This window comes from Aulonocara stuartgranti (genome assembly GCF_965226115.1).
Source record: "Aulonocara stuartgranti genome assembly, chromosome: 18".
Lineage (NCBI taxonomy): Eukaryota > Metazoa > Chordata > Actinopteri > Cichliformes > Cichlidae > Aulonocara > Aulonocara stuartgranti.
This window is the reverse complement of record NC_138954.1, coordinates 10,318,043-10,342,138: the sequence shown is the minus strand read 5'-3', so window position 1 is coordinate 10,342,138 and position 24,096 is coordinate 10,318,043. Positions and strand designations below refer to the sequence as shown.

Sequence of the window (24,096 nt, the reverse complement as noted above, 5' to 3'; positions counted from 1 at the left end):
CTGTGACCTGAACGAAATTAAAGTAATATAAAATAGTGCAATGAATAACACTATCTCATTACAACGCTCTGCTGAGAAACCTTGGGTTCTGGCATTTGTTTGAAATTTACTTTCACATACCGTATACCCCAGACGAGTTCCTCACTCCACAGTCTCAACCAGTGGGGAAATACATCTTGAGACAGTGCAGAAATCCACAAAGAGCTCAAAGCTTTGACACAGCCTTGAAACTTGCCAGATCCCAATCTGATTTAGCCGCTACCCAGGTCCTGTCTCCATGCGTCGCCCAGGACAATTTCAAAGTTGTGGCTGACTGGTGCATATTTAAAGCATCTAAGATGCTTCTACGATACTTTCTGCACAGCTGGCTGCAGAAAGAAAAAGCTGTGGATCACTTCTTATATTACAGTCGTTACTAAGGAATTTAAAGAGCGCCATGGCCGACCTAATCATTTATCGCTGATGAGTAGCAAAAATACACAGTTGAAGATTAGTATATATGTAAGCAGTGATGATTCGTATATAGATATATATACAGAGCATTTTCTAACTAATTCCTAATGAGCTATTTTAAAGTATCATAACATCATGTATAACTAAACTACAGTAAGTTTCCCAAATAAACCAAAGACAGTACAGAAAAATTAGAGTACTCAGTGGTATAATTAACTAGTCTGTTCATATACTTCATAGTCTTTTATATCATGGTTTTTATTCAAATTTGCTGACTATGAGGTAGTTTTATAACTGAGTGTGAAGCTCGGGTAGTAAACTCAGCATTGATATATCATATCCGTTTACCTGTAAGTTGATTTAACAATAGAAAGCTGCTTATTTATACTTCCAGAGACATGATCAGACTTGCTTGAGTCATGTCAGGGTGTGTTTGGTGAATACAAGTTCAGTATTATCTTTTAAATGAAATGCTTTTTATTAGATGTTTCACAAGATTCACAAGTCTGTGTCAGCTCAACAAATAATACAGTGCAGCCCAAGCGTGGGACCAGAGGCAGCTAAACAAAGACGATTCTCATTCTGAAGCCGAGGAGAGCGGCAGCTTGAACTGCTAATTGTCTGTAGGTTTGACACTCAGAGTGACAGTGATCGTGTTAAACTTGTTTTTAACTGAGTTGGTAGCACACTGTGACTAATGCCATGCAACTGAAAACAGAAACGGTGACGTCTGGGATGACAAAATAAAAACTGTTTTGGTTTGTGCTCGACTTCATGTAAGCATGTTTTCATATATTAAGTATGGTTATCTCTTTCTTCTGTATTTATAGGTTATATCTTTTTGCATGCACTCATGTGCTAATGCACATTTGTTGTGTGTCACAACCATGTGCGTTCATGCACTTTCATGCTTTGACCTCTTTGCAATTTTATGCATTTGCCTGTTTATTTCACTGTACATGTAAATACAATTTTGCATATTTCAGTGTGTATGAAGCACGTTTCCTTGCGTGTCTGCATACAAAAAAAGGCAATAGGAAAACATAGTTCCAGAGACAGAAATGGTCTTTTGGACCATTTGTTACCCTAACTGAAGAGAACAGCCTCTGTAGAGCCACATGACTGGCTGTGGCTGTCTACAATGACAAGCCATTTGGATGTGTTGACTGGAAAGATGACGAGATAAAGCTCCACACTATCTTTCAGTAAGTGGCGCTTTCAAAAGAGTCCCATCTGGTTTTCCCTGCAGGAGCCCAAAAAACACAAATTTAATCAACCATTCTGTGCCACAGTGGAGCTGCAGTTTTGTAGAGAGTACCAACGCTGTTTGATAGTTACAGAATATTCACAGGCTGCATCACAGCTTCCTTACGTGACACACCGACAGCACATACTGTCATTGATTGAGGCACTTGCTGCTGCACTGATCATCAAACCTGGTGAAACACCTTTTGGTGCAATCTTATGTCCAAAGGTACAGCAGAGTTGTTGCTGGACAAATAACAAATCACACTGTGAGAATTGTTCAGACCTCACAGTTTTTCCATAAATTGTCAAAAAATATTTCCAGCACCAACAAGAAAAAAAAAGGTTGCCTTATGTATTAAATTTGCGGTAAAATGTTTGATAGAAAGGCCAAAAAGTTTTTTTTAATTAAAAGTGGTGTTCAGGTGCATTGAGTATCTTCATGGTACATCCAATAAAAACATAACCTTTGAGAAGGAGGTAATGTTTTTGGTAGTGTTTGCATGTGTGGGTGTGTGTAACTGTTGACACGATAGCTTGAAAAGTTTTAAAGTAATTCTGATAAAACTTTGAAGATGAGTAGAGCGGGGTCATGCTAACAATCCATTAAAATTTGCCTTACATCCACCAAGGACTTCAAGGTCAACTTATTGATCTGTTGCTCACATAACTTGCATCATGCATCAACACAGCAATAAAACGGCATTAAGTTGAAATCAGTCTATCATTAGTCAGTTTCCTACTGAATGGGGTCAAGCTGGCAATTATATGCAATCTGTTTGTAATAATACTGTAAAATAAATGAGCAGGAATTGCAAATCTGGTCTTGCCTGTTCCGAATCAATCTACATAAATCAAAGTTCACAATAAGTATTGCATTCAGAGTCCAGCTGAACCATCATCGATCTGAAACAGAATAATAATAGAATGTGACATGAAGCTGCAGGAACTTGTGTTTGGTGTTTTTCTCATGTTTTATGGCCCAACAAAGTAATAAAATAAATGAACAAAATTAACATATTCTTGTGTGATATACTCACTTGGTGGTGACAAGGTGAGACTTTAATCATTCTTTTTTTGTAAAATGTCTTCTTGAAATGTTAATCCTTTCCAAGTAGGACTTGAAAGTCTGCTGTCCTTCCGTCTTGTTCCCTGTAATGCAGCTAAAATTGCTGACATTACAAGGTCAGGATTATCTTCTACTGACCTCAAAAGGCCCTAAACGGCTCTAAAAGTCACTCAGCGCTTATTAAAAAGCTGATAAATCTTAAGTGAGTTTAATAGTGATTGAGAGCATTAGTCCCACTAAAAGCAATCGACTGTTTTGTGACACACAATTGGCCACTCAGCTGTAGAGCCGGACTTTCCTTTAGAAGCTCAGAGGAAAAAAAAGCATACACAAGCTGTATCCCAGCGTCCGTGTTTCCAGAATATTTGTACTATTTATCATCTTCATATCAAACCTGATGTTTTCAAAAAGGGAACAGCATGGTGGTGTGGCTGTAAGCCTCACAAGCAAGAAGGTTCTGGGTTCGAATTCAGTCTGGTGTCTCCCTGTGTGTGTGTGGGTTCTCTCCGGGTACTTTGGATGCAGTTTAGAGAGCGTAGGGTCAGGTTAGTTGATTATTGTAAGTTGGATGTAGGTGTGAATGTGATTATGAATGGTTGTCTGTCTCTATGTGTTTGCAATAAACTGGTAACCTCTGTAGGGTATATACCCTGTCTCACCCTGGGATAGACTCCAGCGCCAGAATTGGATAAGTGGAAGAAGATGGATGAATGGCTTTTCAAAGCATTTTGTGACTTCCCATAAAAATTCCTTCTTTAAGTACTGCAGTTTCTAGAAGATAAAGCCAAAAAAAACATCATCAACTTCCTACTTTGGTCAGATGCTTGATAATGCAGAGACCATGAACCAGTCTGCCAGTCAGAACGTCTTCAGAGTTCCTGCTCAGTGAGCTGTTACCTGTTCATTTGAAGAACATTGAACAGTGGCAGGACAGCAAAATGGTAAATAGCTGATCAGAAGCTTGATAGGGCCTGGTGTGAACTTGAGGTCTGTGATAATGTCAAATATCAAACACTAGGTGGGGGACAAGCAAAAAGGCAGACTCTGTAGACACACTGACTGGTTGTATTTTGAATGATTTTTTTTTTTTACTGTTTTAATAATCAAAGAGAAAATAAAAATTACACAAATTAGTTCAATCAGTACCTTTAAAAACTGATCTCTTTAACATTGAACTCTACCTCTCAGCAAGAATTTCATAAAACTGGAGAGAGGCAGAAAGGCAGGAAAAGGAAGCACCAATAAACTGGACCTGAGAAAAATAACTAATGCCAACTAGCCTCCCATAATTCTATCACATGGAGTGCAATAATCAGACTACAGCATTTGCCATCAGCTCAACAAGTACTACAACACCATAAATGAAAAATAATGATGGGAATGTAGTAAAAGAACAGATGACATCAAACATCTTTCAGTGTTTGCAGGCTTCAGGGTAAAAAAAAAAAGCAAAACATAAGAAAAATTCAACTTAAAAAACCCTTAATTTGTCTTAGAGTAAATTGTTAAATGTTGTCATTTCTATGCTTACCATCCATCTCTACATTGTTTAACTGTGGGATGAAAGGAATTTTACTGTCCCCCTCCCCAGATTCTCCAGGTTCTGGGTGGGGGGCTGTAGTCTTTTATTACAGACACATCCTTGTGCTTTTTGATGTAAGCTTCCTGCTTTTATGACCCTTTGGTCAGCAGGAGGTAACACACACACATTCTTACACACACACACACACACACGCACACACACATTCTCACATAACACACACACACACACACACACACACACACACACACACACACACACACACACACACACACTCTCTTACAGAAGTTCACACATATACATACAATGCCTTGTCTTAGAACCATGTGGGCGTTGCTTTGCTGTGATGTGTTTTGTGTGAACTGTCTCTCAATAAAAGGCAGCGAGAGGAGGCCGTCGTCGGGGTCATTTTCGTGGTGGACACAGACGAGGACTCCCTTGCGCAAATGATCGATCGACTGTCTTGTTTTCTTCATGATGAATAAGTCTCTAGAATTAGCGGGGCTTGTGGAAACACAGACCCAACAATTTGCCTTAGATTGCAGCAAAATAAGTAAATTGCACTCCTGTAAAGGACCCAGTCATAATATTCTTAGTGAACAATTTACCTGCTAACTTAGATATTTCTGCCATATTAGAGTTTAATGAAAAGAGCCCGAAAAGAGTCTGTGCCTCAACATTAAATTCCCACACCAATGACGTCAATGCACCATTAAAGTTGTTACCAGAAGCATCCACTTATCCACTTTTAACAAATTATGAAATACGAACAATAACTGTCATCGAAACCTGAAGAGCATTTCAGTTTGACTTTTGTCATATGCAGCTTTCTAATGCAAAATAGTTGCAAAAATAAACTTTAATCAAAGGCAATTGGAAGAATGCTAATTTGGATGCGACAACTTAAATATTTAAGTCTTAAAAACCCTCATAATGGCCCGTTGTCGCTGTGTAGCTCCTGATATTTAGCATATCAAACTGACGTAGATTTACTCAAACCACTAAGCCATGATACGCTCAGCTCTTTTAGTGCTGGAGATGAACTAGAATCAAGACAATAAAATAGCAATGGTGATGTGCGCAGTTAAATTACCAAACAGATGTAATTGTAATTAGTTATTTAATAAAAAAATGTGTCATTTGATTACAGGCACTAATCACAACACCGCTGAGGAAGAACCAAACACTGCAGTTCCTCAAATGACCACTTGATGCTTTCATTAAAATTGAGTAATTTAATAATATATTTTTTTTTTAAACTTTACATATGAAATAAATGTTTTACAAACTGGTGCAAGAAACAGTTTTAATCTTTGTATCTAATCTAATCAAACTTTATGGGGATATTTGATGTATCACAGCAGCACAAAGCATTCACAAGATACTGCTGCTTGACCTGTTTTACCATGTGCACTTCACATTGCTGTAACTCCTCAGCCATTTTAGCCCACAGGTAAAAATCTAAATGGTTCGTGAAAGATGAGAATTATTATTATTTTGTAATTTTAATTAGTCAAAATTAGAAAATACACCCAGGCACCCTGTGTAATACTTGGGCGATAAAGGGTTAAGGCTTAGAGTTTTTTCACTTTACCTAATTTGCATCACTGAACTGACTCTCTCGAATGAGTTTATAGTGTTGGTTTGTTTCACAGTAAGATTAATGCAAATATGTGACAAATAAACTGAACTAATGTGTTCTTAACCATTATTTATTCTGTATTAATACCAGTATACATTTTTATATGATATAACAATGTGATATTGCAGCATGCTTTTACGTTCGCTAGTGTGCACACCAGAAGGGCGACCACGGACACGTATAAGAGCAAGAAAAGCAGGACTTTAAGAAACTGGTTAAAAAGCTCGACCCAAGATAAAACATCCCAGGTGGAAAATATTTTTCTATTTTATCATGTCACGAGATACAGGGTTGAATTACTTAAGCTGTTAAACGGAAGCACAGTTTTCACCCCTTGTTCACAAATAAACTGGCCAAAACTGTCTTTTACTGCTCGAACCATCAAACGGCTGAACATGAGCAATACATAGGTTGCCCAATCGGGAGTGAAAATCTCTGTATATTGTAGGCAACATTTTGTCTTATGTTAATGCATACAAATGTCATATGAAGTGCAATCAAATTTCCCCACTGGGGCAAATAAATGAATAAAAAAATCCATGCTATTCGATCCTTTATTTTAATATATTTGGGGAAAATAACACCGAGCTACTTATGAGCTACATTTGACCCATGGTGTGCCGCTGTGTCACTACTCCTGCTTTATAACAACGCAACTGCGGCTGCTGGCATCTTGTTTCAATAGACTTGCACTTCAAATTAGGAAGCGTGTCATCAGTGACTGTAGCTCATTAGAAAAGAAGGATGGAAAATGCCCTTCGTTCACTTATACTTATAAATGCTGCTGACTGCAAGCTGCAATCATTAATAAAACATTTTTCAGTATTTCCTTTCCTGTATTGCTCAAATATTATATCATTTTGAGGCTATGTTACCCACCCCCACTAACAGACCCTCAAGAAGTTTGTGCTCTAGTTTTGGTGTATGGTATTCTAATATTTTTCAGTCTGTTGCTTAGTGCTAATGAGAAGGCGTCTGCCAGAAAGTCTGTGGATACAGCTTGCCAACCAAGCTTGCTGTCATTAGCCGATAACTTACACAGTTCGCACACAGTATAAAGATAAAATGCCCCTTGTGCGATTAAACACAGCAGGTATGAAAGGGTTGTTGTGTACTGCACATGAGACAAAGTGACTCTTTTATATATAGAGTCAATGAAACATGAAAGCAATTTTCATAACTCAAAGAAATATAAAATTGTTTAGCAAATCTCCAAACACAGAAAATACTCTTTATGTTTGCAGATTAGATGTGACAGATAGTTTAAGCCTAAAGGCTGCAAAATTAAGATTTATGTAAAATGACTTAAGTTATAAACATGAAAACAGCATCTGAGCCCAGGATGAACAAAGCAATAGAAAAGGGTGTCAAACATAAGGCTCAAGGGCCAGAATTCGCTTGGCAAAGACTCCAAGCTGGCCCACTGGACGCCTTTGGAAAATGTGAAGAACAGCCTCTGCATTAAGTCAACAGAACCTTTTCTTTAAATTTACACATGTATTTCTAACAGCTTTAGCCAAAAGAGTCATGCTGACAGAATTATTCAGTTACTGCAGCAGCATTTCTTTATCATGAAGAAAAAAAGATGCACTGCTGAAATTGCTCTTTCTTTTTCTTATGTAAAAATAACTCAGGGATTAAATGTGTAGTTAAGCCTAATTACACTGATAGTAAGAGGAGTTTTACTGGTCTGGCCCACAATGTAAAATAATTTGGACATTCGTGCATTAGAGGATAAATGAGACTCACCTGGTCCTCAAAGGACAGGGCCTGTCCGACGTCCCGAGGGAACCCATCTATGACGATACCGTTAGCATCCGGGATCTTCATAATCTTCTGCTTTATCTCAGTTATTGTCGTCTCCTGCAAATCATCAAAAGCAACATGATTCATAATTTTCATCACTTGGTGCAGGGAGCTCATTAGATTTTTAATCAATAAACTGAGTAATTAGCCACTGTCTTGGTGTCCAAAAGCATATTTAACTACACTCACATCTGAGATGCCAAATAGTGGGGGCCGTTTTCTCAGTGAAGAGAAAGACATTGCAATTACAGAGTTATACAATTTACGGTTGTGATTATAATTCAGAGATAAAAAGATTAATTTTATCAATGGCTTTTGCAGTTTCTTGTGTAGCACTGTAAATCTGACAAATAATGAAGGGTATCTGATTTGGAGCCATAAATACGGTGAATGAAAAATCCACTATATCATTCATCTGTTCATCCAGCTGTTGTTTAATATTTCTGAATGCAGCTGAATGACTCTGTTGAGAGGTCCTGAGGTCAGAGCGTGCCAGCATCTTTTAGCATCACTTGCTTCCTCTTGGCTGGAGGAGGTCAACATGTTTGAACGTATTTCTCCAGGCAGAATGCACCACATGATACGACAGAGATACATGAGCAATGCTCAGAACTAAAAATAACATGAACAACACAGACATTTAATTTCCCTCCGACTGCAGAGTGTGAGCGGCAGCCTGACAGACTACGCAGAGATAAACCTAATCTAGATTCCATAAACCAGATTAATGTATGCTTGTAAGACTAACTCAGAGAATCTGATCTAAGAAAAGCCCTCTGAGCCGCTGCACGTCTCGCAGCAGAGCTCTCACAGGAACGCGAAGCATCAAACAACTCACCTGCAGCTGCACAGACTCCGTATGCAAAATTACTTCTGTTCAGCCATTTGTTATTTGCAATATACACGGCAGACTCTGAGTAGCTTTCTAAATAGTGCAGAATAGACTGAGATTTCAAATAAATGTTTCTCATTCCGTGCTCACTAACAGATCTGGTGTTGCATGATTAGAATTTCCACATCCATCAAATGTCACGCATTTTATTATAGTGTTTCCAACATGTCAATTACATGGTAAGAGACACCTCGTTTGTCTATTTTTGGTGGAACTAGTGCATGCATTCATCACAGTGCACCGTGTAGCTAATGGAGAGTGATTTCTAACTAGTTTAAAGTGGACCTATTATTCTCATTTCCAGCCCCATATTTTCATTCTTGGATGTGACTGGAGTAGCTGTGCATGTTTCACAGTTCAAATTAATCATCATTAATCTTGTACTGGCTTTTGGTGCAGTCCCTTGGTGCAGCCACTTTGTGAAACAAACCATTTTAGCTCGTCTAACTTTAGGAGATTCTTTTACCACAATGCACTGCAGCACAGAAATAGCTCCTGAAACATTAAAGCTGGAAGAACATTATTGGGGAACAGGATAAAAGAAAAACAATTATAAAGTCCTCTATACAGATGGATGTCCATTGCATCTGTTGATGTACAACAGCAAAGTGAATTGATCATTATTACTGTGCATTTAAGGAATGATCTACTATAACCAATATTACAGATAATTCCTTCTTTGAAGAAAGAACTAAAGTAAACTAAAATACCCCTGAATTCTACTCAGTCTCTCTTAAAATGGTGACAATATTTTATAGTCCAATGACATATGGCTCCAAGACAGTGAAGCCATACGGTGGTTCTTTCAGCAGTTTGGTAGAGAAATACTTTTAATGAACAACCTGTGATTTTGTGAACTCACCTGAATCTACCATTTTATACCAAAACACGAGCACTCAGAGAGCGCAACTCCCCCAGACGGCAAGGCCTACACTAAAACTTTCATATTTTATGATGTTTTTATTGCAACATGCTGATGTCAGCATGCTGATGTCAGCATGTTGTTGCATCATTGTGACATCATTGGGTGTGGTATTGAAAAAATAAAAATTGCGTTGTACAGCCCTCTCCATGCCTATATTATTTATTGAATTTTTCTCTAGGTCAACTTTGACCTTGGTCATTAACAGTGGAGGTCAAGATTCTTGGCCACACCAAGGTCGAGGCTGGTTCTTAGAGGTGATCATGCATTTGCGGTCGTGGCGCCTAAAATGTTTAATGATTTGCCTCTCCACATTAGACAGGCTCCTACCCTCAAGCTTTTTAAATCCATCCATCCATCCATTCGCTTCCGCTTATCCTTTTCAGGGTCGCGGGGGCCGCTGGAGCCTATCCCAGCTGTCAAAGGGCGAGAGGCAGGGTACACCCTGGTACACCCTGCCTCTCTGTCCCTGTGTGTCTTAAAACACATTTCTACTCACTGGCTTTTAATACTGCATGAGAGCTATTTAGTTATTTATTTGTTATTAGCTATTTGGCATTGATGTTAATTGATATTGCTATTTTATTGTGTGTTATTTTATTGTGTAATTTGTATGTTTGTACAGCACTTTGGTCAACGCCACTGTTGTAATTAAAAGTGTTATATAAAAAAAATAGAAATAAATAGAAATAGAAGTCTGTGTGTAATATAAAGTTTTTACTGTGTCTCACATTGGTTTGACCTTGACCTGATTTTCACCAAAATGAAATCAGCTCGACCTATTTCTGTTATCTACCATCACACAAAATTTGAAAATGATATCACGAAAACCGGATGCTAGACTGCTAAGAAGCAAAGAGCTACGCAGACAAACAAACTAATTACATACTCTTTACCTTTGGGGGAGAATTAGCTATAAATGGTACATGCAGGAATCTTAATGTGGGTAAACCCAATCATTTCTGATTTCTGGACATCAAATACTGCCACTCTTTGGAAGCAGTAATACTTAACATGCAATAAAATCTGTATTTATAAGTTGGAAGAGTGACAACGGTGTTAGGAACAAGTTTCTCAGCCAAAAGGTCGTGCTATGTGCTCCATGTGTGCACTGAAAACTACTTTGTTTGGTTTTGCAAAAGGCTGTAATCTGATTTAAAATATAACCTTTAACCCTGCATGCTGAAAGATGACATTTAACAGAACAAATGTCCAGTGGGAAAAGCTGGAAGTTTTCATTTACTGTTGGCCATCAAAGCAATAATGCCAAAGGACATGTTGTGTCTGTGAGGCACAGATAGTATTTAGATCTCTGCTCAGTAAATCGACTAATAAAAGTCACTCGGAACTCGTACTCCTAGTAGACAAGTTATTTCTGATTTATTGAGATTAAAATGCCAGAAATCAGAATTAATAAGTAAGTGCAAAAAGCAGAAGATCATTGACAGTTTTCATATTTACTTAACTTTTTTCAGACTGAGTGTTGACTGAACAATATTTGAGTGCTGCTTCAACTGAGACCAATGAAATTTGCAATGGAGAGTAAAAAAAAAAAAGCCACAAATATTAAAGGACAGAGGTGAAAGCTGGAAATGATGAATACCCATGGAGTCATTTGACCTGGAAACAAATAACAACTGAACCTTTATAATAGTTTAGATTTTTAAGAAAAGATAGATGAGAGAGGTTAACATACAATCAATATGGCCATGAGTGACAGGGTAATTTTGGACTTTTAATGATTTCTTTGCACTGTTCTTTTTCTCACTTGGAACGATAATACAGCCTCAATATACATCCTCCTGAGATCCAGCCTATTCATTTATGTCCTATTCATGGTGCTTCCCCGTGGACAGTGATGCTGGTATCAAAGGCAGTTTTCAGTTCATGGAAAGCTTGAGACTTGGATGGTTCCTGAGCTGTTCCCAAAAAGTGTTTCCTTTCACCTGAAGGGGTCAGTTTGGGTCATCTTCCAGATCTTGGCAAAGTGGTGACACATCTGAATAACTTGTACTTATGTACAATTGTTTGATGACCCGTTTAGAAATTGCTCCAAGAGATTTTGTAAATCTATAGTTCTCTTTGATCTTCAGCTCCTTGGACTTTCCCATTGTTCTGGGTATTGGTTAATCCAAAAAGTGCTGTCAAACTAATTATTATAATGAGTGTATGTAACCTTCTGACCACAGGCGCAAAAATATACTTTATGTATCCCATAAGTTTGTCTGTGGTAAACATGGTTAATGTGAGTGTAAGTCTTCCAGCTTTATGTTTAACTCTCAGTCATGACAGCGGTATTCATCTTCTCATCTGTTGCTTTTCATGAAAGCAAATCCATGCACTCCCATGCCATATGACTTCTTCCATTTCTAAGGCTTTATACTCAACTCTCAAAGTAAACTCCATGACGTCTTGAATCTAAGACTCACTGATAAATGATCAAAATGACTCCAAACTCTTCTTTAAGCAATATTATAATTTATAATTAATAAATCTTTTGAATTCATGTGGAATAAAATGGGAGAAAAAATGCACATGACCTCAGACACCGCTAAAGACCAGCTGTGAATCAGTAAGAAGTCCTTGAGTATGCACAAAAACAGTACTGTCATCTGGGCTCTTGTTTAAAGCTTCTGAATAACAGCCTTCTTACACACTCAGGAGCGTTTTTGCCTCCTTCATTATATGCAGAATCATTAAGAAACCAAATTCTAATCTGCTTTGCTAAACTAATTATGGTGGGAAATTAAATACCTAACAGCCGCAAGTCACTTTATCATATCTAATGTGTCTGCAGTTTGGCCCACGTTGCCATTTATCTCATCGGTTGCTGGACTGACATGTAGTGAATGGCGACACGGCGAAGCGATGTCTTACCAGACGTGCGAGTAAGGGATGATAAATGATGAACTAGGCGATTCCTGAAGGTGATTCATGACGCAACAGAACCTGAGAAGTACGTCATTAAGCAGGTGGGGGCTCGCGTCTGTGTTACAATTGTTCAGTGTGCTATATAACCAGTACATTACAGTTTATAGATCATTCGTCTGGGTGTTTTCATTGTGTACATCCGAAAAGTGGGAGTTTCATCATTTTATACAAAAGATGAACTCTTAATAGCTGCTTTTATATCGTTACAGAAAATATATTCATGTTTAACCAAAGCTTAATACACAGAAGCATTAGTGACATACTTATTTTTCCCAGAGGTTAATACAGGAAAACACGTGGCACAAACTCTGGTATCACTCCTCTAGCCTAAAAACCACAAGAGAGCGCGTGCATTTCCTGGTAAGACCTCCAACATCTGAAAAAGTACTTTATCAAAGTGTGCTTCTGCATTTTGTGTTAAACAGTGAAACCCAAGCAGAGTATTTCCACACAAGTACCACAATGTTTGTGCATCCTTGTTTTATTTGTTCTCTGTCTGTTCTATATATATAAATAGTTTTGCCACTAATCGGACCCTGATCCCATGTCATGTCTTCACAAGACAAGTTGCTTATATCACTAAAGGTAATTGATTTATGAGGAAACAAATGTAGCTTGTTTAGACTAAGCCCTGTGCTCACCTACTCTCTGCTGACTCGGCTTTTTGGGATTATGGTCAGGTTTTTGGGCTTCCACTAGATCCAAAGGATAACCAAGGTAAACTTTCACACTGATCAATGAGTACAACTGTAGAAAACTAAACTAAAAATGTTGATAAAAGTGAAATCTTTGGCACAAAGCTTTACCTTCACCTGCAGATTCTGCAGATACACAAACAGGGGTAGAGAACGCGATCACTGGGACATTACCCAATAACTGTGAACTACAGGTTAAAGCCAAGAAATTGTCACTTCACCGTCTTGTTTATCTGGAGTCAAAAGTGCTCATATTTGGACAAGAAGGTGAAGCTGGTGAATGACACTTGAAAATTTAATGGATAAACATGCCTCACTTTAACACCTAAAGTCTACTTAATGATGTAATTTCTTCAAAAAGGCTCCTTTTCAACAGCTTTATGGTTAACAAAAAGGAGTGAATTTAGCTAAAGGCAACATAATGACTCATTGGAAAATAAATATTAGTATGTATGGTACTACATTGTATATTTTTTATTCAAAATTCTCTACGGACATGCTGTGTGTAGATAACTTAGAATATTATCTGAGATTTCAGTTTCAGATAAAGAAGTGGCATTTCAAATCTGCGTACTGGCAGGAAATTAAACCTGAAGGCCGAACACTCTTTGTTCTTTGTGGTTTTAGGTTTGCACATCTTCTTTGCATCACTGGGAGGATTTATTCTTCACAGCATATCTGCAGTGAAATGCTATCAACTCAAAGACCGTTCTAAAGCTTTTTCAGGATATTTAATAATAGCCCTGGACTCTCTTTAGGGAATTTTATTTACTAAGGTGTGATCCCATGTAAAACTTTACCCTGCTGTCTCTGCTGTTGATGACCAGTCTAATACTGATTGGTTAACTGAATCTTATTATTACGGGGTCTTTTTGGTCTTTAACTGTGACAATTCACAGAGAATAAGATGAAGAAGTCTCTTTATACAAATATGTAATGACACTTGTTGTCATGAGATACAGAATATAAAATGTATTTGGTGGTTGATGCAGCAGCAAAATGATGTGGCTTCTGACTCCTTTTGGAGTTAGAAGCCACATCATTTTTGTGCTTTTGAAATTATTTATTTACAATTTTGTGTTGCAGTAAAAAAAAAAGAAACTGAATATCTGATGAAAACCCTGTTTCTGCTGATTCTTATAGTCCCTCCACTTTCTACTCTACACTCCAGGGTGCTCCTCCTGCAGTAGTCTCTAGGCAGGGAGGGCCATTAGTGGGATTTGGGTACACCTGTGAAAGCCTCAGAACTGAGTTTAAATAGGTCTGGCCTCTCTTTCTCCCTCCATCCTAGAAACCATCTGTTTTACTGACAACACCAATACTGCAAATGGCTTTTTCACACATCTGCACGTCTGTGACATCACTAACACTTCTCACTCCACCCTCCTCATGTTCATCATCATTTGCTCTTATCTTTTCTACATAAACTTCTAATTATTATCACAACCTTGTCTTGTCAATGTGAATGAGACAGCTTCTGACCCATTAGTACCTTTCACCCTTTGATATATTTAGACACATAACTCAGACTGATTATCTGTATGGCGCAGTTACTGCTTTTTCCAATCAGCCTGTCAGCTGGAATAGGTTCAAGCTCCGGTGGGACTCTAAGGGAATTTTCACTCCTACAGTTTATTTACCGCGTTCAAAATCAGTTGATCGGTTTTGGCTAACAGACGGTGTTTAGCTCAAACTTGAAGCTCACACGTGGTAGTTGAGCCGGATGTGGGTCGGATGACATTCTCACCATAAACAAACCAGTTTCTTCAAAGAAGTCTCGCTGTGGTTGAACTCGAGTGTAAATACCATGATCACATCTGCACAAACGGGGGAACTGAACCAGAGTTTGATTTAATCTGACAAAACGCAGCAGGTGTGCACCCTTATGCACCCTAAGCTGCATTAGTGGCTAAGAATAAGGATGTGTGGGTGGATGGAAGTTGACTGTTTCAGATCATATTGGATATGTTTGAATATTATGGCTGTTATAACAAACAGCCATAATATTCAAACGGTAACAGTTAGATGACCCATATGTGGTTAAAACACCTGTCTATTTATCATTTTGCAATGGTTTACTCTCTCCACTCTTCTTAGATCCATTTCCAAACCTTAACAACCACAACCCCTCAAAGCATAACCAATTCTTTGAACTGTCCCCTCAAAAGAGGTATTTTCAAGTTCAATCTGCAACAGCTCCACAACTGCAAAGCCAAAAATGGACAACCTTGGGCTCGATGATTAAGAGATACTTGAGAGAATTTTGAAATACAATAAATCTCTGTGTCCAAATCACTAGACCAGAGTAAGATTTGAAAAACGCCTACTAATCAAAACTACAGAGCATAAAAAACAGCCTTACAACAATGAGCCTCTGATGTTATTGAGCCAGTTTGTAAAATGTTCAGATGGAAATCTGATGCAACAGAAATGAACCACAACAAATGTTACATCTACTTTAATCCCAAATGAATGTGCCAAACAGGGCGGGGTGCCTTTCAATAACAGATACAACCTTGTTGTAGCACAGGGACAGAAAGGGTTCATGTTAAACACGTGTTGCACTGTATAGTGATTAAAAAAGTGGACCTCCAACAGCCAAAGGATGGTCTCTATAGATTTTCCTCCCAGGCACAATAATTATCCTGCAAAGATGGATGCTCCTAAGACGGACAGAAAAGCCTCTTTCCAACACGCTTGTGATATGGATGCTGCTAATTAGTCCCTTGTTACACGCATGCTGTGATAATGACCTGAGAGTGATTGGACAGGCTTGGCATTCATCCCTCTTCTCATATTCTTTCTGTGTCACCCCCTCCCTTCACCCGCTCTCCTTCTCTGTGTCTCTGCTACCTGTGGTGCCAGCTCTCCGTTGGTGATGATTTTAGCGATCAGGCTCCACTTTCTGTTGCTTGTGGCGTTGTGGATCATCTTCTTTCTCAGCAGCTCGCCCACAGACATGTACTGGAAGCCGTAGCGCTCGGCAATCTTCAGGCTCTGCGTTCCTTTGCCACTGCCAGGGCCACCTAGGCACAAAGGGAGAGCTGTTGATGTTTTGGGAAAATTTTTGTTGTGTGTGCATGTGTGCGCGCGAGAAGGTGTGAAACATTATGCGTGTGGGCGTGCTAGCGTAGGCGCGTGTGTGTATGAGTGAGAGATACTCAGGGTTTGTGAGACTGTGTGTGTGCAGGAGTCTGCTTGTGTTTGCACGTAAGTGGGAGGGTGTTTGGGATTGAGCTATGTGTCTCTCCATGACTGTGTGTTATGGTATATGTGTGTGCAGGGGGAGAAGGGAGTGTGTGTGTGTCTGAAACAGGTATGTGTGAACCTCCTACATTTGATAACAAATAATCATTTTCACTGTTTTAACAGGATACGGACGTGCAGAGGAGGGATATGCTGTCTTAGAGCAACACGGATTTACACATAAAATAATCCCAGTTCAGTAAAACACACATTTTGAGTTAAAATGACCATAATGAAATCTAATCATTATCATTCATGTGTTTAATTGCCGCAAGACAAACATTATACACAATTTGTTAGGTTTCAGCCCATTAAAAGATTTCACTTGGATTTTACAGGCCTGACAACCTGAGTGCTGTTTGAGTGTTATCACAGAAATGGTGCATGCCCCAAAGTCTGAAAGCCATTCCAGAGTGAAGAAAGGTGAAGCCACTTTAAGAAATGATTTTAAAAAGATGAAGAGTGTGCAACCAAGTGAAGAATATAAGTGAAAATTGGTGGTTAGATTTAAATTCTGAAAACGAGTTTCAGTGAAACAGCAAATCTCTTCTTCAACACTGACATCAGAGGCAGGCAGTATCTGGGTTCATCTTATAATTAGTTATCATAATTAGAATATTCTTGGGTGGTGTAGGGTTTATATCACAATGGACTACAGCAATCAAGGCCTCGGGATGCTTTAAACAAAAGGCTCCTGAGATTCAGCTAAGATGGAAGCTGTGCCCAAAATATCCATGTGTACAGTATGTGTGCAATAAGCACAAAATCACAAATATATTTAGAGAAGAAGGTTATCCTCAATCCTATGACTATTTTGTCTCATCATGTAAAGGTCTGATGCAAAAGGCGTCTGAAAAGTGAAGCAGATGAAATGGTATGCATAGAAAGCTACCTAACTTGTGACTGACGACCCTCTTCTGCATGCAGTGTCTTTGCATTCTCAGTCAGCTCCAGGGGTTGAAGTAGGATTCCTGCCCCACTGCTATTCTTGATGCACGCTAACATCGGCCATGAACACCACAGTCTACCTTGCATCGCTCGAACATAGTGGGTAAACTTTGCCACAGTATTGCATACTAACCTGCTCTATATTATACAAAACTGTATAGTTTTTTTTTTCAAATCATTTCAAAACAGCACATCAGGCATACAGAAGATCCAAATCTGATTTTATTTTAAGAATAGAACATCACCTGAGCTTTAAATTTCCAGTTTCTCAAGTCCTTATCAATGAAAATAATCTCATCAAATAATCTCTCTTCTGTCCTCTCGTTCTTACATCCTTCTCCATCTCTCAGAGTGAATTTATCCCACACCAACTTTCTTTCTCCCTGGGAAATATAGCCTCTGTACCTTTAACTTGCAGACAAAATACATGCGAAACTGCACAGAAGCAGTTTATTTTGGGAGATATTTGTTGAGCTGCCTGAAACATTTGAAATTCCTTGCCAGTTGTAAAGGATCCCAGTGTAGCAAATGTATGCCTCATCTTACATTGGATTATTCTGTTATCTTTGACCCAGTCTTTCCCACAGTCCTCTCAATGACACGCATCTGTCAATCTGTCTCTCTCGTGAACCTGACAGACAAAACATTTTCCCATGATCCTCTACAGAGATGACAGCTGATGTCACCCTGTTTATTTCCCCTTTAAAATAGGCCACAGTGTGCTCACGGAGAAGAGATCGGAACCAGCTTTGTGTAGCAAGTACAAAAAAACTATTGTCCACTCTACAGGGTGTGAAAATCCCAGAGCGAAACATACTACGGCGGAGGATCGTTAAAAGGTTCTTAACAGAGACTGGAGTGCTTTTTGTGCTTAATTAAAAAGCTCTAATAAACTATGTTAAAAAAAGAGTTCATAAATAACATTTTTTCAGTCTAGCCGAAACAGTCATTACTCTCACTGTGCAGCTGCCACACTTAATTTATAAGATTAATGAAGGCATTTGACAGGTTAATGGAGGCACGTCAGGAAAATCAGATTAGGAGAGCGTGAGTGTCTAACATAGTGAGTGACATGACATAAGATCTACCCTGCTGACACTAGTGTAGAGAGGTGGAGTCATATTTAAATACCAGGAAAAACATGTTGCCAGTGTTTTTACTGGTATTTAAATACCAGGAAAAACTCTGGTAATTGTTTAAGCCCGATTCATAGTTTCCTGTCCAGGCCATTATTTTCTAGATCAGCAGGGCAAATAAAAGCCTCCACTCTGTAATTTTGCTGATCTTTTAGTACAAATGGATGCAGCTCTAGTCCCAGCAATGTTATCCTCTGTTAACACACAAACAGAAAGCATCTTAATTGCTGTTTATTATCTAGTGGAAAGCATGATTCACCAAAGAATCTGGATGAGTGCTTGAAATCCAATACATCAGATTAGGAAAATAATATAAAATAGCCTGACCCTGATTTTGCCTCAAAGTTTCCTCATTCTTTTGTGAGTGGATGCTATTTATAGTTACAGTAACTGCGCTTTGCTTGTTTTGGGTATTTTTTTTTTGTCTGTTGTAATGGTTCTTTACCGATGACGAGGATGACTTTAGGTCGTGGTCTGGATGGATCGAACACCTCGTACTCCTCTATGAGCTCCGCCGTCTCCGACAGGTCAGAGTCGCTCTCGATGGAGAACTGGCTGATGGGAGGGAGGCGGTCATACCGTCTGTAGGGGAAATTGGGGCTGTCTGGCAACACTGTGACACACAGACAAACACATACACATATAGAAAGTGTTAAATAAGCAAAACAGGCCGGCTTTTATCTGTGTGTTGATGAACTTCTCAAACCATTCGTGTCTGCTGATTTACTCGGCTAAACAATGCTACAAGTCTGCACTGTCTTTTTATATGTGCAGTTGTGACTTTATTTCAGACTCTCATTTCAGAAGAAAACCCCCAAATAAATCATGTCTGTTTCAACAAACAGTAAATTAGAGATGAAGCAGTTAGAGTGATGAATTTAAACACAGCTGCTACATTCGGTTTGGTAATTGTCCTGCTGTCTCTGGTGATGAAAGCATCAATTATACAGCTTCGACAACAATAACACAGTTAGCAAAGACAGAAATAACAAGTGCAAGTTTCTCCAACAGAAGCAGGAGCTTCAACATATCAGTAAGGTAATCATGCCAAGATAAGAATAAATGAGTGTGGGCTTCCCTTGCAGCTATATTTATTTTTTCATTTTTGGAGGCTGTCAAATTTGAGCTTCAAAAATCAGCCAAAGGCAACAGAAATAAACAACCCTGATTTAGCCTACAGTTCCCAGGAGATAAACACTGCAGCAGGCAAAGTTTCCAGGTTCTTTTGCCACAATATTACAAGAAGAGGAAGTCAAATATAAAAAAATAAAATGTCGTCACAAAATGTTTTTGAACTAATGAACTGTAGATCTATACATCTGTGTTATCTGCATGGCATGGGTGAAATTTGTTTTGGTTTTCATGGGTCCCTGCTGTGTACATTCCTGCTGCGCTTCAAAGAAAAGGTGAATGGCTGAACTGGAAGAAGTCATTAGCTTACGACAGCTGTAACTGAACTCCACTTTGCTTTGCAAATTCAAACAGAGTTTTGCATATATGGGACTTCCTGCTGGGAATCAATAACTGATGAATGGAGAGACTTTTTTTTCATATTCCTGCTCAGACTAATATTTAGCTACGTGTATTCCACAGGACAGTGTGTTGGTAGCACTGTTTTGATCTATGCGCGCTGTCTTTGAACAGGAAACAGGAAGGTTTCCTTCCAAAAATTTTAGTCAGTTTTGTAGATGTGGTTTGGATGTATATGATCTTATCTATGTGTCTAAAATCTATGTGAAGTACGGCTATAGTTTGCACTAAAGTGCCGGAATAAAAAGCATCTTCTCTCATTGCGCTCTGAAAGTTTTTTCCTATCTCTCGTTCCAAGACAGTGGTAACAGTTTTAACAGTGTATATGTACAGTGAAGCTTCTGGGCTCAGCACAAACATCAAAACGCCTTTCTCATCAAGCAGGGACCCAGATTGGTGTGAAATAAAGATGTGCACTGCTGTCGGCTTTCTTAGAAAGAAGGCAGGAGCCAAAAAGTAGAAATGCTGGCATCTTTTATTGTGCCAAGAAACTTTGCCAAAAATAGAATGGGATGAAACGCAGCGCCAATTAATCTGCCAAAGACTTTTAGTCAACTAAAGACATAAAATAGAGCATTCCCAGAGCCTGATCACACAGTGGTTACAAACCTGTAGGTTAAATTTTCACCCAACGAAAGCAAGAGAAAAATGTATTTAAGTAAATCAAACGGCTGCATTTAAACAAATCAGCCAAGCAACTAATTGCTTAAGCTCTAATCTGTTTCATTGCCTCCTCACCATTTCTGAAGAGGGACCTGCGTGACTGGCCTCCATTGAGAGGAGGAAGTGACTTCTTCTCCTGGCCCACAAAAGTATCCCACCGCACCTTTTCTGGTCCTCCGAGCTCTCTGGCTTTCTTCAGACAGCCTTCCAAGTATTCAATGGGGTCATCGGGCCGGTAGTACATCAGACCTGTGAGCAGGCTCTGGAGGAAACAGTGGAGGAAGATATTATGATGTATAGTTTCATACAATATTTAGAGAAGGGATGTTCACTGTGGCAGTGCTGCAGCTTTGTTACGATGTGCTGCTGTGGAACAGCGTGGCAGTGCTCGAACACACCACCTTAATGAGGGGAAGTTTCGAACTGCAGAGCATGGTTGCCTTAGCCCGGCTCCACCAGAGCAATAAAAATCTCATTTTGCCAGAAGTCCATGAAATTGGCCTCAGCCTGACAAATACACACATACCCCTGATGACCTTGGTGTTATTGTCGAGCAGCACTGACTGTGATGAATATGAAAGCGAACTCGACAGCCAAAACACAAGCGTATGTTTGTGTGACATTTGTCCTCTCGATCCTGTTTTCAAAACAATACCTTCCTCTGGGATTTCATCTCCACCCTCACTAACATCTCCCACCAGCAGCACGTTGTGAAGTTTCCTGAAAACAATTTGATGTGCTCATTTTCTGATAATGAATACACTGTTACGGGGCAGCAGTGTAAGGAATGAAAGGCAAAGGCAGTTATGATGATGATGACGATGATGTGCCACTTCAGTGCTCAATGTAATTTGAACTGACTGTAAATAAACAGGCACTGATTGCTTGCATACATTAGCTTGACTGCAGCAGGGGAATGAGTGTAATTAAGAGGATGAGCCAATTTAGCATCCCCTCAGGAGAAAGAATATATTTCATTATCATATTCCTGTGAGCTCTGATATGTGTCTCTGCTTAGGAATTAATCAACTTAATCGGACTTTGTATCTCTTTCACCAGCTATGACCATCTGTAACTTTCGTATTTACGTAATATCCCAGCAGACTTCAATAGCAGTTATATATATACGAGGGAGTTTGTAAAATTATGATTTCCCCTCTTATTTTAAGCTACTGTTTAATCCTGAAATACGCTTTCAGCCCACGTGATCCGCACCTCTATACCGTCAGATAACGTAAAGGAAGAATCTTTACCGTGACTCTGTCATGCATCTTGCAATGCATGGAACATGAATTAGTGTACTCTCCCTGAGCGCGAAACATACCCAGTTTGTCTCTTCAAAGCGTGCACCAGCTCTCACCTCAAATAGTTGCGGTATTTCCCGCCGCGCGAGATACTCCTTGGCATCGTTGGTATTCATCTCTAGACGGAAATCCTCTGAAATGACAACTTCTCCAAAGCGTTTGATTTTCTTTTCCTTTCTTCAGACGACTCGGTGCAGTAATCTTTGGTTAATAACTGAGCTCCGGACAGACTCTCGCTCAGCGCATTTTTGCCTCCTGTTTGTACTTTACAACTGAATTCCTGCAGGCAATTCCACCGCGCCACCCTCCTCGCTCGCTGATGCAGATGCGTGGCTTGTCCGTCTTCCCTTCTACAGCGGACTGCTTCCAGCACGCACCGACTGTTTGTGTGTATGCGTGTATGTGCCTTGACGTTGGGTTGGCACAGAGGTTGCGCGCCGTGTGCCAAAAAGCGCACGCACCGCCTCTGCTCTACATTTTCAATCGTTCCTCCTCAGTCTTGAAAGTTGGTGTTGATTCGGATCAAATATGGTAGCGTCTACATGTAGCTGAAATATTCTACTTTTATTTTAAACTTTTGAAAAAAAAAATAGCTTATCAGATATGAGTCCATAAGAATATGAATTTTGAATATGTTTATTTTAAGTAACCATATTTTGTTACTAAAATAATTATGTTTCAATTCAGTGTTTGTAATGGAGTAGTTTTACTTTGGTAGCATTTTATTAAGCATTAGTAAGGTATAAGCAAGTGTTTAATGTTACTGTTAATGTTTACTGTTTACACCATCTACAGCTATAACTGCTACTACATCAGTGCTAGTAATAATCATAACCATAATCCTAGTCATAATAATATATATTTATAAATGGCAAACTAAGGAGGAGTAATGCTATATAAAAGATGAATTTACCACTTGCTAATGCCTTACTAATACCTTAACAATCCTTAATAGTGTGACATTATTATATTATTATATATATTATTATTACTTCTTCTGAAATGAGAGATATTTATTGACTCCAGAAAACTAAATGGATGGATCTATCCATTTTCCTTCCCTCATCCAATTAGGCTGCTGCAGTCTATTCCAGTGGGTGGGGTGGGGGGTGGTCTGATTTTCTTAATATTTCCATTACTTCCAGAGAATAAAACATGCAACATATCCCAATGCCCACTGAAATGTGTGTCAGTCTTTACTTCACATTTTTATTGCATTTGTAAATAGCTTTGTAAATAAATGACTTTAAAACTCCACATTCATACATACAAAGAAGCTCACTGGACTTTTGTAAAGACAACTTTGAAATTGTGGCATTATTGAATTGACTAACAGAGTGGAATAACCCGAACAACCTAACTCTAGGTGCAGCTAAATATAGCTGGATAATCTCTTAAATTGCTTGGGTTGGGTTGAAAAGTTCAGCAAAAGGTGGATTCCAGTGGACAGTCAGTCCAGCTTTTTTAGGCAACTCAGGAAGGAAGGTCACTTTGATTTCCTGGTTTGTTCCATAGGATTTGATTCTTAATGCCTCTAATCCTCTTGACCACAACGAACTTGTTTGTTATATCACATAACATGAGATTAGTTCAGTCACATCAATGCTTTAGAAAGCAATTATCATTCTAACTTGTGTGAAGGTCAAAAGCTTCATCCGACAACGGATCGGATTGATATATTGGAGCTACCATTTCATACCAGAATCAGTTACTGCAGCTTGAAAATAAAATGTTAATTTATGGACTGAAGTTGAGTATTGAGCAGATGTACGCTGCTGAGACCTGCTTTGTTAGAGCAGTTAACAAAGGACATTACCACGATGAGCTCCTAGCAGGCACACTACTCGAGGAAGCAGGTCAAAAAGTTGCAGAATCAGGAGACGTACCGAGGATTAAAGTGGCTGGCAGTCCTGCAAAGGCTCCCTGCAGTGTGTCAAAACTGATTTTGCTGCTGGTTTCCCAGAAAATCTTCTGTGTGCTGGGTTGTGAAGTTGCATTAGAATTGCATGGGAGATATGTAGCTCTATTTCACAATGGGCTCCTGGCCTCTTTGACTTCTTTAGCAGTAACACCA

At 39.0% G+C, this 24,096-nt stretch overlaps 1 protein-coding gene and 1 long non-coding RNA gene across 2 annotated transcripts in view; one reads left to right on the top strand and one right to left on the bottom strand.

Annotated features, from left to right (window-relative positions):
- LOC309694650 overlaps nucleotides 1-12,663 on the top strand; it is a 30,529-nt gene extending 17,866 nt beyond the window's left edge. The window contains exon 4 of the long non-coding RNA XR_014272948.1: nucleotides 12,367-12,663. This is a non-coding gene — a long non-coding RNA (uncharacterized lncRNA). The remainder of the gene's footprint in view (nucleotides 1-12,366) is intronic.
- ak5 (adenylate kinase 5) overlaps nucleotides 1-22,509 on the bottom strand; it is a 111,296-nt gene extending 88,787 nt beyond the window's left edge. Inside the window, exons 1-5 of the mRNA XM_082514831.1 lie at nucleotides 22,079-22,509; nucleotides 20,794-20,980; nucleotides 18,971-19,138; nucleotides 16,049-16,221; nucleotides 7,699-7,812 (exon numbers count right to left, since the gene is read on the bottom strand). Coding sequence (XP_082370957.1) covers nucleotides 7,699-7,812; nucleotides 16,049-16,221; nucleotides 18,971-19,138; nucleotides 20,794-20,980; nucleotides 22,079-22,138 — 702 coding nt within the window. The 5' untranslated portion in view covers nucleotides 22,139-22,509. The remainder of the gene's footprint in view (nucleotides 1-7,698; nucleotides 7,813-16,048; nucleotides 16,222-18,970; nucleotides 19,139-20,793; nucleotides 20,981-22,078) is intronic.
- Nucleotides 22,510-24,096: the final 1,587 nt, after the last annotated feature.